At 38.3% G+C, this 18443-nt stretch overlaps 1 protein-coding gene across 6 annotated transcripts in view; it reads left to right on the top strand.

Annotated features, from left to right (window-relative positions):
- Positions 1-18443, top strand: part of atp8a1 (ATPase phospholipid transporting 8A1) — a 149813-nt gene that overhangs the window by 100107 nt on the left and 31263 nt on the right. For all 6 annotated transcript variants that reach the window (XM_073854377.1, XM_073854378.1, XM_073854380.1 and 3 more), the window contains 3 exons: positions 1887-2059; positions 4461-4644; positions 7396-7506. In XM_073854377.1, coding sequence (XP_073710478.1) covers positions 1887-2059; positions 4461-4644; positions 7396-7506 — 468 coding nt within the window. The remainder of the gene's footprint in view (positions 1-1886; positions 2060-4460; positions 4645-7395; positions 7507-18443) is intronic.

The following is an 18443-nucleotide window of genomic DNA, read 5'->3' on the forward strand; positions in this document are numbered from 1 at the left end:
TAGGGTCCTACAGCATTCCTAACCTAAATACGAGACACGTCCCGAATCCTTACAATAACAGCCCCTTACTACGCGGTATATTTTCTGCTGAATGTTCAGTTTTCGCCATTTAAACTCATATAAAACAACGACGAGGTCAAGTCAAAGATCCTAATTTTTCTCTGGCCTAGTCAGTGTTGATTAACATCTACCACGTTTTAATCAACACAGAGAAATATTCCTGGCTTTCAGTTTGAGCCCATGCAGCTGGGGCAGGACATTCCTCCGAAATAACACATAAACCCGGGCGTGTGCTCTCTCTTATTCTGTTCAGGCGCTAGCAAAACTTTTCTTTCTCTCTCTCAGAGTAAATTCCCATACCGTTGTGTTTCCTGGTCACGGCCACGGAAAGGTCTCGTTCTCACAAACGAACCATCACAGCCAGCTTTACCGCTCTCTCCGTAATGAAGCGTGCCACATGCACGTTCTCGCTTTGATGCAGCATGCATTGACAATAAACAGACGTAAATCTCACGCAGAAGTGTCTGGTGCTCCGTGCGTGAAATTTCATGTTATTCTTGGGATTGATTACATTGGCGCTAAGGAAAAAGAGGAAATTGTACCAGCGGTCATGTGTGGTGTCTCATCAGAAGTCTGCAAACACTTTTATGATTTACAGCATTAGAAATTCCCATCATAGTAATTTGTGCAAAATGTACAAAAGCAAATCCTAAGTACATCTAAAGTACAAAATACAGCCTGAAACTTTTAAACCAAATGAGGAGTACATGGAGGGTTTGGTAAATTTAGCCTAAATTATTACTTTGTAGGCACTGATTAGATGGGGACCAGTTGTGACCCTGCCTGTGAAATCCGGGCTAAAGTCTCATAACCTAATTTTGGGATTAGGAGCATCAATGTTTGATTTTAGTCATGGATTTCACATGACCTTACTCAGTCAACATTAAAGATATCAAAATTATCTTTTGTTACAGAATGTTCTTTACATTGTGTGGGATGATTTTATGTAGAATGACTTATGATATATATTTAAAGGAACAGTATGTAAGAAATGTATATCAATTAATCATAAAATGGCCCTGATATGTCACTAGACATTAAGAAATCATTTTAATTTCAAATACTTGTATCACTGACAACAGTGGTCCGGCCAGGATATTGTCATTTAAAAAGTGGAATTGCAGCCCTCAACTGATGTTTATGTTGTCATTTTGTGTATTGGCCACCAGTTGTGTGATTGCAGTACCAGTTTTAGCCACAAGTTTTGTTATTGCAATACCACTTTTTGGTCACAATCCTACATACTGTTCCTTTAACACACATACACACTCAACTTATTTTTTTCGAGGGCACTCGATGCGAAGTTCATCACAACATGTATGTAGCCCGTCTTGTGTGTTGTTCATAATTTCAAAATATGTGTTTGGCCCGTAGAGCGAACCTGTGTGCATCACCTGTCTTGTCAAAATAAATGCCTGCTGCAGATGCGTCTAAAGGGTTTATGATGAAAGAGACGCTCGCGTTTGCCAGATACTCGCATAATCTTATGCGTAATCAGAGTTTACTGTTATGGGAGTGTCTTGCGTGTATTTTGTGAACGCGAGCGTCTCTTTTATCATAAACGGTTTTGATGCTTGTGCAGCAGGCACTTATTTTGACAGAACACGTGATGCACATGATTTACATGACGGAATAAACACATATTTTGAATACGCACCCCTCGGATGAGCAATCACGAGCCGTCATTGCATATATACATGCATATATACATTTATTTATTTATTTAATAGATAAACTTATTGGATTTTTTACAACTTGGCTAACAGTCGCAGTGTATCACGCAGTAAAACTTATTTTTGTTCTGTTTAATGTGTCTTTGTGTTCAGGGTACAAGGGAGACCCTTAGCCATCACTGCGGCGTGCTTGGGGATGCTCTACACAAAGAGAACGACTTTGCCCTTATCATTGATGGAAAGACACTAAAGTTTGCTCTCACTTTCGGTGCCCGTCAATACTTTTTGGACCTGGCCCTTTCATGCAAGGCTGTGATATGCTGCAGGTAACACCAGAGAAATGTATTCTGAGAGTACAATAATAGAGATTATACCTCAGGGCTGTTAAATGCTTTATTCTGATTGGTTAAGAAATTTTCCACAAGTATGCATTATTTTTCTATAAATGCACTATGGACATGTCAAATTGACTCCGGTCCTTTTAATTATTTGAAAATAATGCATGCCATCGTGCCGCATTACCACTTTGGGTGTGCATTATTTTTAATTATACCACGGGTCTGTTGAATGCTGTATTATGATTGGCTTAGAAATGTTACATGAGTATTGATTATTTTTCTGTAAACCGCACACCTAACTTGTCAAATGTTTTAAAAATAGGCACCAGAGCAATGTTTGTGGTAACCGTGGTATAAGCGGAATAATTGACTCCGGTCCTTTGAATTATTTATGTGTAACGCGTAACCACCTTGGGTGTGCATTATTTTCTTATAATTCAACGGCCCGTCATCAATTAATTCTTGGGTAATTGTTCCAACAAACATTGTAGAGCTCGAACAATAATACAGTTTAACTATTTCTGATTTATTACTACTTCAGATTGAAAAATAAATGGTCGAATTTTTTGTGTAAGGAAAGTGAAAAATATGCTTGGGAGAATTTTATTTACAAAATAAATACAGTGTCAAATTATTGCAATTTCTCATTATAACCACAAATCCTTTTTCCATTGTTAAAACCTTTTAAAATATACATGATGTTATGTCAAGCTCTGTTTACTGTTTCACAGGTGTGTGTTAAATATGTCTTTTGTACGTTAATAACCCTTTCAGCTCTCCAGGGAACTGACGCCATCGCTAGTCATTTCTCTGCACTTAAAAAAACATCAAGTGACTGGCAGACAATTAAGGGGAACGTCGCCATGCTGTTCGGAGAACAAATTACCTTCCTTTAGGTCACAACCCTCCCAATAAACATAATTATACAAGCTCTCAAAGCAGCAATTTACTAATGAGTGTTATTTTTTATAATACTAGATTGTCGTCAGAATGTCACACTGATATAAATGAAGTCAAACTGTGTGTGTGCGCGGCGTGCACACGTTTTTTTACTCTACTCCGTAAAAGAAAAAAAACACAAGTTACCAATTGAGCGTGACGTGGAACTGCAAAAAATCAACGTCAATTTCCAGATACGACGCACACCGCAGGTGCCATAGCCATTATGCAATGCTTGATGTAATCTATCTGGTCTATTTACACTCACTGCACAGACACATGTAGGGCCACACTTATATGGTAGATGAATTAACTTTAAATTGACTCTGGAGCTCTCCTCACATATTGGGGGCAATCTCCTGTTCACTGGAGAGCCTTACATCACCCTATGTTCATTGCTTATAGAATGACCTGTGAACATTGAGTTGGGGTTAAGCCTCAGAGGAGATTTTCTAGCTGAACGCCATGCTTTCATTTTATTTGCTGACACAGATGCAGTGCTGTAATGTGCAGGAACCCTTCATTGGTTTGTGAATGTTTTAAACAATTGGTAGAGCATGGTGCTAGCAACGCCAACGTTGGGTTTGGTTCCCAGGGAATGCATATATTGATTAAAAGTAAAACTTAAACAAACTATATTGGAGAAGATGTCTGCCAAATACGTACTGTAAATGTAATTGCATTTGCAGATTTCTGAAACGTCAGCCATATAGGTTGTTGCACAATGATGATGATTATTTAAGGATTTTTAGGGTTTTAGTTGGCTTTTAAAAATTTGACAGTAAGTAATAAAAATAAAGTTACTTTGCATGTGTTTTTAAAGTGTGCATAATATTACAACTTTCCAACAAATAATTTTAATGGAATATTGTGGTATTTTTTACAAATGGCTTATCTGTGAGATTTATTGTTTTTTATTCATGATCTCCATAATGTTTAATTTCAGTTACCATTTTATTCAGATATATGTCTTGACAGGGAAAATAAGACAGTCAGTACTTCTGTTTTATGCAGACTTTAAAGTACATTTTATAGTTTTCTTAATTGATATATTATCTTATGTACTCTACCGAAATACTGGCACCTTTTTGGTATCGCTGCTTGTTACCATTTAAAAACGCTGTCATTGTCTATTTCTCGTTTTTAGTCTTTATTGTTTATGTGTTTGAGTGCACTTTTTTAACCTCCGTCTGAAGAAGTTGAGAAGTGAATATTGTCACCACCAATAATTGGCAACAAGAAAAATAGCATTAGATTCCCCTTTTAAGGGACCATCAAAAAACTCTGATTGTGCTGCAGAACTTTTCATTTATTTACTTGAAAGAAGTATATGGTTTTTAAACCTAGAAATTTGGTATCCCACACCACTAGCAAACGACCAACATAACCACACATCTCTCTAAATTCTGAAGTAAACCTCTTTGTTTGTGTGTTTGTTTTCTTGGGACAGGGTTTCACCTCTGCAGAAGTCTGAGGTAGTGGAGATGGTGAAGAAACAAGTGAAAGTGATCACTCTGGCCATTGGAGATGGAGCCAATGATGTGGGCATGATCCAAACTGCTCATGTGGGTGTCGGCATCTCTGGCAATGAAGGACTGCAGGCTGCCAACTCATCAGATTACTCTATTGCACAGGTGAGAAACGATCAGATTACAGATGCCTACAGGGAGTAAAAACTGATTGCTGTACAGTGCAATGTGCAAGATTCTTTTTACAAAGAATTATCTTTTTATTTCTTTCATTACCATAGGTAAACTTAGGGTTCCCGCAGAGTTTTAAAAAGACAGTGTAACAGTGTAACGCGTTAACGTTTCTCATTTACTTACTTTTAATAGGTGACGCCACGCGTTGCCGAACTGAATTGTGGATCCGTCAATGCCGTGTCACTGCCGTTGCTTGCAGTAGAAGTTGAACATTTCTTAACTTTTCAAGTGCCAACGTGTGTGTCAGCCAATCAGATCGCCTTATGCAAATAACCTAGTGCGAGACAGCCAATTACATTTATGCAAGACCGGAGCATGTGTTGCGGCCACTATGATTGGCTGTTGGCCATGCTTCAGACGAGCCTTTCAAGTGTTAAGGCTTTCGCCCTGCGTGAATATACCGTAAAACATGTTAACAAGGCACATACCAGCATCTGACCATACTAATCTTCCCATATTAGTGGATTGTATTTGTCAGAAAACATTGTTGATAGAATTGCATAAAAATGCTACCTACATATATTGTTGTGATTATATAAATATTGTAAATCAATGCATTTTTTCACTATAAATTAAGAAAAATCACAGCTCTTTCCCTCTAACTCAGTATATTTCAATGGCTCACTATGAGCTTCCAGGAACTAACTGAATTCTCCTGAAAGCCGCACTTTTTGACTTCCTTTATTAGAAGTCTTTTTCTAAAGGGCTTTGGGTACAATGTGTCAGTGCCAACACTCCCGGTCTAATAGGGTTAAGCATAATGTATTTCCATGTATTTTGATTATCTGTTTTAGTACTGCGTTTATTTGATATTTTTCTTTAACTGAATCAATAAGAATAGAATGTTTTGAGAATATCTGGGATAATTTGAATGCTTCTAGTAATGTGTTGTGTTGGTCTTAAATTTCTTTCATATGGTCTTAAAAGGTCTTAAATTGAATTTACTGAACCCTGTAAACTTGCATGTTATTTATTTACTCGATAACATTCATACCTTCTACACCTAAAGCACATCAGTTCTCTAAAGTAACACTCCTGTTTCATATCACTACAGTGCCATTCCCAAAACATGACTCTGGATCTAGATTATCTGGGGTGAAAGATTAAAACCTGTGGCAGTTTGAGATTGCAAAAAGGGTCGGTCAGGTCAGTTTACATAGCTGGAGTGTTGTCTTATTCAAACCCCTGCCGTCTGTGAAACTGGATCTTCCCCTCTTATGTAAACTTAATTAAAAAGATGTTTTGTAATTCTCCGATTTTGATACAGCACAATCTTTATTGTACAGGTAACAATAGAAAATCTCAAGTGTCATGGATCGCTGTCAACACTGCTCTCCATCACTGTCCCATGTTTCATTTCATGTTTTGTGCGGTTCACAGTAACATCTCTTTTCACACTTGTACTATATTGCTACAGGCGGCCCCGAGCAGTCTTGTTGTCTGGCCTCATGCATCAGGTTACTCTAGAAAGCATCTTGTCTTGTCTTAAGTACCCTCATGGCATTGTGGGTGGACGCTAGTGAATACAGGCTGGTTCGTAGAGAGTTATCTGAACTGCCTTCCAGCGAAATGGCTCATATGAAATGGTCTGGATCAGAGGGGTATGGGTGCTACCGTCAACCTACATGCATCCATCATCCAAATCCAGTGTCATGTTATATTGTGCACCATAAAAACTTTAAGTTTAAGTTGGGGTCTTCACAAACATTTATTGGGCCAGGGACAAAACGATTTTGGGTGGGCTCTTTCTCCCCCTGGGTCTAATTTGTGTTGCATTTGTTTTTTAATATGAAAGTATACAGAAAGTAGACAAGTTTCCTCGTCATAGATTAAAATATCCCTTAATAGTTTCTTAAAGAACTAAAGAAACAAGATTGTTACTGCAGATTAAGAATCTATAATTTCCTATGGCTTCATGTGAAGGGTGTCTAGATTTGTGATCTTTGCACCATCATGCTTTATAAATTGGTGTTAATCCCAGGCTTGAGGTTTGTTTGGGATCTGCTTTGAAGGTCTGATTATATTATCTACATGAAGCAGCAGGAACTCTGCCATCTTGTGCTTGAGCGTCACGCTGGACCCGCCACAAACCAGACAGATTTTTAGACAGGGGCTCCACATCAAGACCCCACTGTAGATTGTCTGTCAACAGCTCCGTCAGCTCAAATCCAGAGGTCAAACAACTCCTGATCCCCCCAAACACGCTCCGTACCCCTTACATCCCAACCCACTGTTCTGCCTCCAGAAGATTGACCCAGATGTTTATTTAACAGGAAAGATGTTTAAAACATTGTCATCGTCAGGGTGCTCTCGAGGAAATAAAATGTGACGTCCATGCTTGTTCACTGATTAATATTCATGTTTGCAGCTTCCTGTGTACAGCATTATTAACAAACAGTGCTACTGTCCAGTTCAGCCCCGAGAGAGTAAAAACATGCATTCTCTACCTCTGCTTTTCAACAACTCAAAAACTTTTGAATAATGGACTGTGGCTGGAATGTTTGTGAGACAGTCGGGGTTCTGCCCCTGCATCTCCGGGCTTCCTGTTGCCCAACATGGATAAGATTGTCTCTTTATTTCAAAATCCAGGGGAATTTGGCAGGGGAACTGTAGCTCTGTACTATTCAGATCTTGTGTAGACTTTAATGAGCTTATCTCTGTGTTTTTCCTTCTCTTTGACAGTTCAAATACTTGAAGAATCTTCTCCTGGTTCACGGCGCTTGGAACTACAACCGCGTTGCCAAGTGCATCCTGTATTGCTTCTACAAGAACATTGTGCTTTACATTATTGAGGTAAGAAGAAATGTCAACATTCAGGATGTGCAACAGTTTAATCCAATAGTTTAATTTAACAGTTTAATCCTCTAAATTGAGCACATGCAGCGCAAATTGAATTATCTCAAATGTTAAGGACTTTAAAGTTTTAAAGGATAATGTAACATTAAGTAGCAGACAACAGTAATGTTTTTACACCGCAAGCGTTAGCAACATTTTGAACTATTAAAAACGCGTTCTGTGGCGTCGGTCCGCTGAGCCTTATTTAAATTGCATTTAAGCATATATGCAGACATGCGCGTCACGACTCACGAATGTGCCGCCACAAACTGCAAGTCTGGAAAAAACTGGTATAGTGTTCCTGATTTCCATTAAGCCTACATTTAGCAAAATGTGAATCGGCCCTAAAGCTAATCTTTTACATTATAGCGATGACGGCGGTAGTGACGCTCCTCTCAGACCAATCAGTGATTTACCGTGTTTTCGCGTCACGTTTTGGTATCAGCTCGGGTCGCTTGGAACCCCGAGCGAGGTGGTACTAAAAAAAGTATCGGGTACTACGTACTGCACCCAGTGGAAAAGTTCCCAAAAGTAAACTGACCCGACCCAAACCATAGGGGTACTATGCAATGGAAAAGCGCCATTAGTCTACATAAAGGGATAGTTCACCCAAAAATGCTAAATATGCCATAATTTTCTCACCCTAAACTTGTTTCTCAGCTTGTATACATTTCTTTGTTCTGCTGATCACAAATGAAGATATTTTGAAAAATGTTTTGACTTTCATAGGAATTTGACTTCCATAGTCGAGAAAAAAAATACTATGGAAGTCAATGGTTGCCCTGATCTGTTTTTGGTTACAACCATTTTTTAAATATCTTGTGTTAGCAGAATAAAGAAATTTATACAGGTTTGGAACAATTTGATTACGAAGAAATAATGACAATTTTAATTTTCGGGTGAACTATCCCTTTATATTAACGTCCTAAGACCTGAGCTTTGGTTTGTCTTTTTTTTCAGACTTCTTACAGCTATTTTGGGGTAAGAAAGAACCAATAAATATAATATAATATTTTCCCCGAATTGAGCGTTGGTTGCGGGAAACGAGCGAGTTGAAAAATCTGAACTTCGGCGCATTTCCGCACCACGTTAACCAATCAGGACTTTGCTGTAGTAGTGACATGATTACAAGAAGCGAGCGGAGTCTCAGCGGAGTCACAGAAGCCCCTCCCATGAAGCAAATTTCTGCGTGAATGTCTCGAATTACAAGAATTTCACGCGCGAATGAAGCGAGTAAACTCGAATGTTCAAGCGTCCAACTTCGCATGAATAGCGCGTTTTTGCTGCGTCTACCGCGGCTGGTGTGAATGCACCATTAGGAGGTTAAAGGGGACATATCATGGAAATCCATGTTTAAGTGCTATAGTTGGGTCCCCAGTGCTTCTACCAACCTAGAAAATGTGAAAAAGAACAACCCAGTAACTTGGTTTGGTAAACCATTCTCTGCAAGCATGTGAAAAAAATAAGTAATTGAAATTTGGCTCCTCTTGTGATGTCAGAAGGGGATAATACAGCTCCTTAATCTGGATTATCCTACCACAGCACTGCCATTTAATGCAAAGATCAGCTCATTTGCATTAAAAAGGACACACCAAAAAATGGCACATTTTTGCTCACACCTACAGTACAAAGTGGCAATTTTAACAATTATGTTATAATAAATTATCCATGGAGTATTTTGAGCTACAACTTCACATACATACCAAAGACTTATATGACATGTTAAAAAAGTCTTGTGAAATGTCCCCTTTAATAGTAAATATTGGAACTGGACTAAATAACTATGGACTCATTTATCATTAACTGGCACTGCACGTGTGTCAGTGCAAGAGAGATGTGTTTCTGCTATAGAAGTGCAGGTCTGTCAAAGTGGAGCCCACAGGCAATCTATCTGAAATGGTATTTGACGGTTTCCAGACCTGGTGCTGATAGTGGGTTCAGAGACTTGACCAAGAGTGACCTGACATGTTAAAGGGTTGCTATCAGCACTAGATTTATCATGAAAGGCGTTTGGCCATTTTGATCTGCGGCTGAACACATTATACCTTAAAGACAACATTAGGCTTTCTCAGCAGCAGTTGAAACTCAAACTCACCAAGAACCAAAGGCGGTTCAAATCTGGCTGGAGATAAGTTTGGCTTGTAGCTTTTATAGGGATTGAAAAAGATCTACATGATAATACGCATGGATAACTTAAACTGTATTGCTCCTGTGTAGCTCAGCGGTGGAGCATTGCTCTAGCATCACAAAAGGTCATTGGATCAAACCCAGGTAACACACATGCTGATTAAACATGTATACCTTGTAAGTCACTTTGGATAAAAGCGTCTGCCAAACGCGTAAATGTAAATGAACCTTGTCCTTTGGGGAAATACGTTCCCAACAGACCAATACCAGCAGTCATGAGCCACATAACCACAGAAACATGAGCTCTTCATGAATCCATCTTTTATCTTCAGCGCTCATGCTCTCATGTGCCACTTGACCTGTGAACTCTTTTTTCCTTCATCTTCACTTTGTTTTATGTGCTGTGGTAAATCTCAGAAAAGCCCCTCAGATTCCTGCTTGCTGGCATCCAAGACTGCTAGAGAAACAAAGATGATGATGATGAGATGAGGCTTTTTTAAAGGATGGTTCACCATATAAATACTCATTTCATTCCAGATCTGTTTTTTTCTTTTCCTGTGTGAGTTAGTTGACGACAAAAGGAGATTTTGAGAAATGTTGGAGCCATTGTTTGATAAGCAATGTGTATGATTCTGCTGTCAGGCTCAACAAAGAAGCATCATAAAACTAATCCCTGAGACTCATGCCGTCTGTCTTTCAAGTCTCCTAAAGACATGTGATAGCTTTGTGTTTTAGTGAAGACTTGGTGCATTGTGCTCAAGTTATGTTGAGGATTTTAATGGTGCTTTATGTAGCCCGACTGCCGATTCCCATTCAAATTCATGGAAAAGGGTGGGCAGTACATTCTTCAACTTTTTTGTGTTGTGTGGAAGTAATGGATAATAATGACTGAATGTAAATTTTTGGCTTTCATGTTATGCTGTATCATTCTGTTGAGGGTAAGAGTTTAGCCCATGTCAAAGCCTTTTCCTGTTTACATGCTTCGGTTGCAATTAGATGTGGGAGTTTCAGAAGCATTTGTGGTATTGTTTTCTAAATGTAGCAGATACGTGATGTTTTTTTCCCCTGTTTTAACATTCGGTGGAGACTGTGGGTTAAATCTGTGGGAATCTAGGGTCTTTGAAAACGTTGTAGCTGTAAGCAATTATGGGTCAATGAATTTGATATTTTAAGCGTTTTTGGTACATGATGATTTTGAGGGGGGTTGCCGTGGGTGTTCGTATTTTGTTTCACAGTGATGGCATTGAATGCAAACATTTCTGACTGTGATGGCATTTCACATATTCTTATCAATCAAAAAACAACCACTTTTCTTAACATGTTTTGCATAAGAGGTGGCACAGGAACCACTTAGTAAATTGAATGGCCTTACTCTGACACGCCCTCCAAATACTTCTAGCCACTTTTCTTTTTGTAGTTTTTTTATTTAAGCTCTCCTTTGAATCTCCAAGAGAACCGAGAAGCGCCCAGCGCACCCGGCTCCTGGAGGTGAATATATTTTCTCCAGAACCCATCTTTTGTTATGAGCACAAAATGTACTCCCCCCTTCTGCGACAGGGGCTTTTTGGAGAACAATAGGGCAAAGCTTTACTGTTTCCTTGCCTCACACCAGAAACACCTCTGTTTTGTAAGGGCCTGATATTCAAGACACTTGCTTCCCAGAGATAGGTTAAAGGGATACATTTGTCGTCCTAATAGGTTTACCTTTGAGTCCGTGAAGGCTTTTTTCATAGATTTTTTTCTGGTTCTAACCTGAAGGAAGTGGAATAAGGATGTTAGTGGCCATTTTACTTGTGGTTCATGTATGCATGCATGTAGTTTTTTATGCAGGCAATCTCATAAACCTGTTTTCATCAGCTATATGTGAAGAGATTGGTTCCAAAATTTAATAAACACCAATAAAAAAAAATGGTTAATTATTATTGTATCAGGTCAGTATTAAAGGGGCCATGGCATAAAAATTAGACTTTTTCAATGTTTAAGTGCTATAATTGGATCCCCAGTGCTTCTATCAACCTAGAAAATGTAATAAAGACCAACCCAGTAACTTAGTTTTGGTAAACCATTCTCTACAAGCACATGATTAAATAGGTCGTTGAAATTTGGTGCTCCTTTTGATGTCATAAGAAGCTCTTATTATAATAATACCGCCCCTTAATCTGCACTATCCAATCACAGCACTGCCATTTAGTGCAGAGAAAAAGAGAGAGAGAAAATAATTCACAGCACAATTGAGTTTCAATTGCACACCTACAAAGTGGCAATTTTAACATACTGTAATAAGTTATTTATAGGGTATTTAGAGCTAAAACTTCACATATGTGCTCTGGGGACACCATAGATTTATTTGACATCTTAAAAAAGTCTTGTGCGATGGCCCCTTTAAAAAGTAAAATCTTAATTTTATGCAAAATCTGATATCCGCTGTGTTATTCTGTCATCTTTTCTCCCTTTTTTCCCAAAATGCGATAAACGGCAGTCCTTCTTCTCTGCAGAATGCAATAAATCTGCTCAACAAATCACAGCGCACCATTCCACGCACTGTAAACAACAATGGCGGCACGTTGAATAACACACAAAGCCATAGTTTTCCTCATCTACTTTGTACTTTGTGATAAAAAAAACAAAATAATAATTTTGATGGCATTGATAAACCTGTGGTGATTTTCTGTGGTGGGAAAGAAACGTAAGCCATCCAAATCAAACAATTTGCGTGAGAGGCACCTGGGAGATGTAAAAATGCCGGCTGTTGCTTGTTCTCACAAAACAGGATCAAGCTTCTGTCAAGCTAACACATTGACCCCAGGGAATCTCTTAAACTTTTCATTATTTTACTCTAAGTCAACAAAAATCGAGCAGGACCAAAACATTTTACAGCTGATCGCTGTCACAAAAGTTCAGCGTCCCAAGGATGACGGCAGCAATGACAGTGTTCTTAATATGACAAAGTAAGGTTTTGATTAATGCCATTAATGTTTATTTTTAATCAGTGTATACCACTAGTCAACTAAAGGAATATAACATGGCAAAAATTAATGCACATTAATATAGGCTATTGATTCAATAGATTTATAGCATTAAAAAAAATTCTCATGGATTTATTGCATTTTGCAGAAAAAATCATCAGTTTTTATAATAAATGTTTGAAAATCAAATTATGGATTTGAATTTTTTATGTTAATATAACCTAAAGATGCTACGCAAAAGTTTGTTACAGAAAAAAGTGGTTTTCATCTTGTCACTTTCTTGATATAAAAAACACATTTTTACCCAAATTAGTCAAAATTGATTTATTGCGTTTTAAAACCAAACTCTTCGTGTGTTATATAGGAGTTATAAACATAATTTTTTTATATTTATGATATTTAAATATGTAAACCTAAAATTTATGATATTTAAATATGTACACCTAAAACATTTTTGCACTTTCATGTGCAATGTTTTTGTTTATTAGCTATGCTCTATTATCTCTATATTTTATCGAAAATAATCAAATACATTTCACATGTGATGAGACAGGAAGATGGTGCCATAGAAGACATGGGTAGCAACAGAGCTCACAAGTTTTTTGGAACGGTGCAGTATAATTATTTGCAATGTTTCCAGACAGAAGTCTTTTCAACTCCAACCACAACGAAGCACGATTACTCTTACAGTTTTTCAGACAATTGGATTTGAAGGCCAACTCTTGAAGTAAATCCAAAAGAAGTTAACGTTTGCCATGCGGGTTTGTTTAGTCTTCATTATCTTGTCTCGCATTCTTTCGACATGAGCAAAAATTAGCCAGAAAGAAAACTTAAGCTACTTTAAGACATGGAGAAAGCCTCTCTTACAACCAAATTGCTGTGCTGACTGTCATTATCCTGCTGGGCTCTTGAGAGCTTGATTGACAGCTCTTCAGCAGGCACCGGCAGGACTGACGGATGAGTAGCATTTCTCAAATCATTACAAGAGCCTCATTCAGACACAGCAGCATGCTTTAGAGAAAGAGTCTTGGGCCCTACAGTCTCATTGGTGCCATCATTATAAAACATGCATCAGGTTCCTTTGGTTTTTCTGTCACTCACACACAACAATATAATGGCTTATCATTATTGTTTGGCCTTCATTTCCTTGGTTTATCTGGAAAGGGTCTTTGTTTTATTTTATGGGTCCTGTCTGTTGGAGAATTAATCTAAAACCAACTTACGGTTAAAGCCGTTTCAGAAATCAGGCCAGGCCTATGGAGGATCAGGAGTGCCGGTTAAAAATAAAATGAAGAATCATTTAATCAATTTAATGATTCAAACATAAAAATTGAAGACTAATAATAAATCACATTTTTAAAGTAATTATTAATAGACATATTTAAAGTAGTTTTTTTAACATGTTTAAGCAAAATTTTATTTTTACATGACACTCCTGGTCCTCCATACAGATCAGTTAAAATATACACAGAATTGCAATCATTTGTGTCAGGATCAAAATATACTATATGTGTCAAGCTGTCTTCCAAACTTGTTAACTGGTCCAAGATGGTCTACCAGTCCAGCCAAGTTCCCACCATCACCACTCAACCACCTAAACCAGCTTGGACCAGCTAACAATCAGCTTGGACATCAAAGACCATTTTTCATTTCCATAAACTCAAGCTTGGTTCAGTTTTTTGAAGAGCACATGCTTAGAAGGACGCAACCGTCTTTTCTCTTCTTTCTCCTCCCGCCCAACCTCGAGACACTGCACGGGGGTGGAATCACTGATTTCAGAATTCCTTAAAAAATATGCCAAGAGCCCTTCAGGGCGAGTCTCACAGGAACACACAATCTCGCTCTCACACATACACACACTGCTTGCTTTTTCAGATTGTGCAGCGGAGGGTAGAGGGCAGTCACACCTCCACGCCGAACGGCTCTGAATGAGAAGGGAAGGAAAAGAAAGCGAGAGTCCTCCACACTGTGTCCTTAGTCTCTAATGAGCAAATCAATGAATCTGTCTCATTGAGGGAAGATGGAGAGAGGGGCTCTCACAGGACCCAGAGGACCAGGCCAAAACGCTCTCTCATATGCATGTACTGCTGCCTATGAATAGAGGCTTTATTTTGACTTAGCACAACAATATCCTGTAGCCTGTATGCCTTCAATGAGGGAGACTCGCATTAATGCAGTTCTCTGACCCGCCTGCTCGACTACCAGCATGCCAGTGGCCACAACATCTCTGTGTGCCATGTGGCTTATGGTCTAACTGCGCGTTTGAAAGTGGCTTTCCGAAGTCCAGGATGTAGACGTGATGTGATTTGTTAGCAAGGAGGAAGATAATGTGACGCCTTTTGTGGTATTCGTTATTTATTTGTGAATATGTGTGTGTGTGTATGCATACACATGCAAAACTATGCTCGTGAAGGACACATTTTTGAAAATGTAGTGTAACGTATAAAAAACAAGTGGACATTTGAAAAGTCATCACACTGCAAAAAAATGCATTTCTTAAGATTTTTGTCTCGTGTACATTTTTTTATACTTAAATCTTTAAGTATAATCAACTTGGATTTACAAGTCATTTTAACGTAGATTTTTTTTATCTTGACTGGTGATGATTTGCTGCAACTTATAGATGGTTTGAGCAGTAACACCATAAGCAAACGGCTTTGAGTAGTTTATTTCTGATAACTAGCAAAATAAACAACACGTAGATTACCATAGTTCAAATCATAGCTAAAGCATATCAAAAACTACACTTCGCTAACGTTACTGTTTAAAATGTGTACTATATAATTTATGCAATCTTAACTACAGATCGGCTGCCAAACCTCCCTTTAAATAGCGGTAATCCATGATTGCCGACTATCCTCGTCTTTAGGAAACCAAAACATTTGTTATTTTCGACGAGGTAATTGTTCAAGAGTTCAGTTTAGCAACTAGTCAGACCATTAAACAAACCGAGACAAACTGAAGTTAAGTTCCGCTCAGACGCGTAATTGCGTCACCGCACGTGCATCCAATGAAAAGTCTATAAAATAAAGTTTAAATAAGTTAAGGTAATAAAACAACTTCTCACTAGTCAAGATAACAAATCAAAGTTGATTATACTTAAACATTTAAGTGCAAAAAATGTTTCACAGTGTAACTTAAATTCTATATCAATAATACACATGTAAATGGAAAGCAAAATTTCCTAAAGTATTAAGTTGTGTTTTTTTTTGTAAATGGTTTCAAAATTAAGTTTAAGCTTAAAGTGACATTCCACTTTTTTTGAAAATATGCTCATTTTCCAGCTTCCCTAGAATTAAACATTTAATTTAAACCATTTTGGAATCCATTCAGCTGATCTCTGGGTCTGGCGCTAGCACTTTTAGCATAGCGCAAAAAAATAACCAAAGAGTTTTGATATTTTTCCTATTTAAAACTTGACTCTTCTGTAGTAACATTGTGTACTAAGACCGACAGAAAATTAAAGGTTGCTATTTTCTACCCAGATATGGCTAGGAACTATACTCTCGTAACAATCAAGGTCTTTGCTGCGTAACATGGATGCAGGAGGCGCAATGATATTACAAAGCGCCTGAAAATTGTCCCTAGCTATTAAAAGTAACCAAGGGGAACATTTTCGGGCAGTGCGTAATGTCACTGAAGAGTTACGTTTTAAATAGGAAAAATATTGGAACTCTTTGGTTATTTGTTAGCGCGATGCTAATGGTTTAATCAGATTCAATGCATTATGCTAAGCTATGCTAAAAGTGGTACCGCCAGACCCGGAGATCAGCTGAATGGATTCCAAAACGGTCAAAATCGAATGTTTAACTCTAGGGAAGCTGGAAAATTAGCATATTTTCAAAAAAAGTGGAGTGGCCCTTTTAAATCAAGAGAAATATCTGCCAGTTTCGACTTAATACAAGAAAACGTAATTGAAGTAAAATTTTCTTTTCCCACTAGCAAATGCTTTTTCTCACTCTATGTTGATCTTTTTTTCTTAAAACGCTTCATGTCTCAATTTTGCTTCTCAATGTGTCTTGATTAAAAAAATAATTAAGATGTCTGAAAGGCTTGTACATTAGAGAAATTGTCGATTTATTTAATCTAATTATATCAGCAGGTTGAATGAGGGTTACATTTAGGGTAGGCTGTAGTATGTAGCGTGAAAACCATTATGCCTACATGATGTAGCTTCTATAGATCAGTATGTCCAGAACGGATTCAGAAGCAGCAGCTCGCTTTTAAAAACAATATCACGGTAGAATGCACCTGATGGAAAGAAAAACAGGAGTTGGAACGGGTGGGCGTGGGCACAGGGGGTCGTATTGGGGGAGTGCGACCAATCCTCCTCTCCTTTTCTCTTTTTCCTGTGGGGCTGAAAAGGAGGGGTGACAGACATTTGTTTAGGGAACATTTTCACGCATTGGCTCACACTATTGAATGAGAGGGGCTTGTGGATGTGCCGTATGTGTGCGAGGACGAAGAGCATCGCTGGAGCAGACGGAGGCCGCTGTCGGGGGTTCCGTCAAAACCCAAAAATTTGTAGCAATTCACGCCTCTATAATGGAGTTAAATGAAGCGAGGAAATGTCCGCCTGTTTGTGGCGCTATTCGACAAGCCCGTCTCTCACGCACACAGACAGACGTGAATGTAGTCACAATCACAATCTTTTGTTCTTTTAGCATTTGCAGTGAAACTTCCAGAATCCATTTTATTTGTGTGTTTCTCATCTATTTAAAGGGGACATTTCACAAGACTTCAAATAAATCTTTGGTGTCCCCAGAGTACATATGTGAAGTTTTAGCTCAAAATACCATCTAGATAATTTATTATGGCATGTTAAAATTGACACTTTGTAGGTGTGAGCAAATGTGCCGTTTTTGGGTGTGTCCTTTTAAATGCAAATGAGTTGATCTCTGCACTAAATGGCAGTGTCGTGGTTGGATAGTGCAGACTAGGGGCTGTATTATCCCCTTCTGACATCACAAGGGGAGCCGGATTTCAATTACCTATTTTTTCACATGTTTGCAGAAAATTGTTTACCAAAACTAAGTTATTGGTTTGATCTTTATCACATTTTCTAGGTAGCACTGGGGACCCGATTATGGCACTTAAACATGAAAAAAGTCTGATTTTCAAGATATGTCCCCTTTAACACCTTATGTGCTGTGGCTCTTGTTCTTTAACATGCAGCGAATTTAAATTGAGCTCACACTTGATAGCAATATCTGCTTGCTGGAATTCTCACATCCAATTCCAGAATCCAACCTTTTAAATCCACCTTGTTATGTAGAAACTGGAGAAATCATACAGCTGCTGTCATAAACAAGAATTTTTGCCATGCTAGTTAAGCTTGTAGAGCTATTACGTGATGAACTCCATCTGTGTTGCATATGCTTTAGGTACGTTATCTTTCGTTCTCATTTGAGGTCTTCGGCTTGGTCAACATGCTTAAGATTAATAAGATCTTTCAGTCTTAAGAGAGGCTTCTAGAAGTTTAGCGCCATTGCACTGATTAGAGATGGATTTTTAGAAATGCTGATTTGGGTTCAGTTGCTTCTACATGAGACACTTGGGGTTGATGAAGGTGGGAAGCGGTGCATCTGATTTACGAGCTGTTCTAATCCCCTTTGGCCGAAGTCATGGGAACTGTTGAAGTCTCTTTCTGTCTTTTTCCAGGACTAACATCCCATGCTGTCTCTCTCTTCATCTCTGTCTGCTGAACGATGATGTGTTAAGCTTAAATTGTAGCTTCATAGCACGAGATTGTGCTTCTCGAGTGGAGCTTCTTTTTTGGTTTGCTAAGCAACTGGACTGTTG

Source organism: Misgurnus anguillicaudatus, chromosome 16 (genome assembly GCF_027580225.2).
Source record: "Misgurnus anguillicaudatus chromosome 16, ASM2758022v2, whole genome shotgun sequence".
In the NCBI taxonomy this organism is placed as follows: Eukaryota; Metazoa; Chordata; class Actinopteri; order Cypriniformes; family Cobitidae; genus Misgurnus; species Misgurnus anguillicaudatus.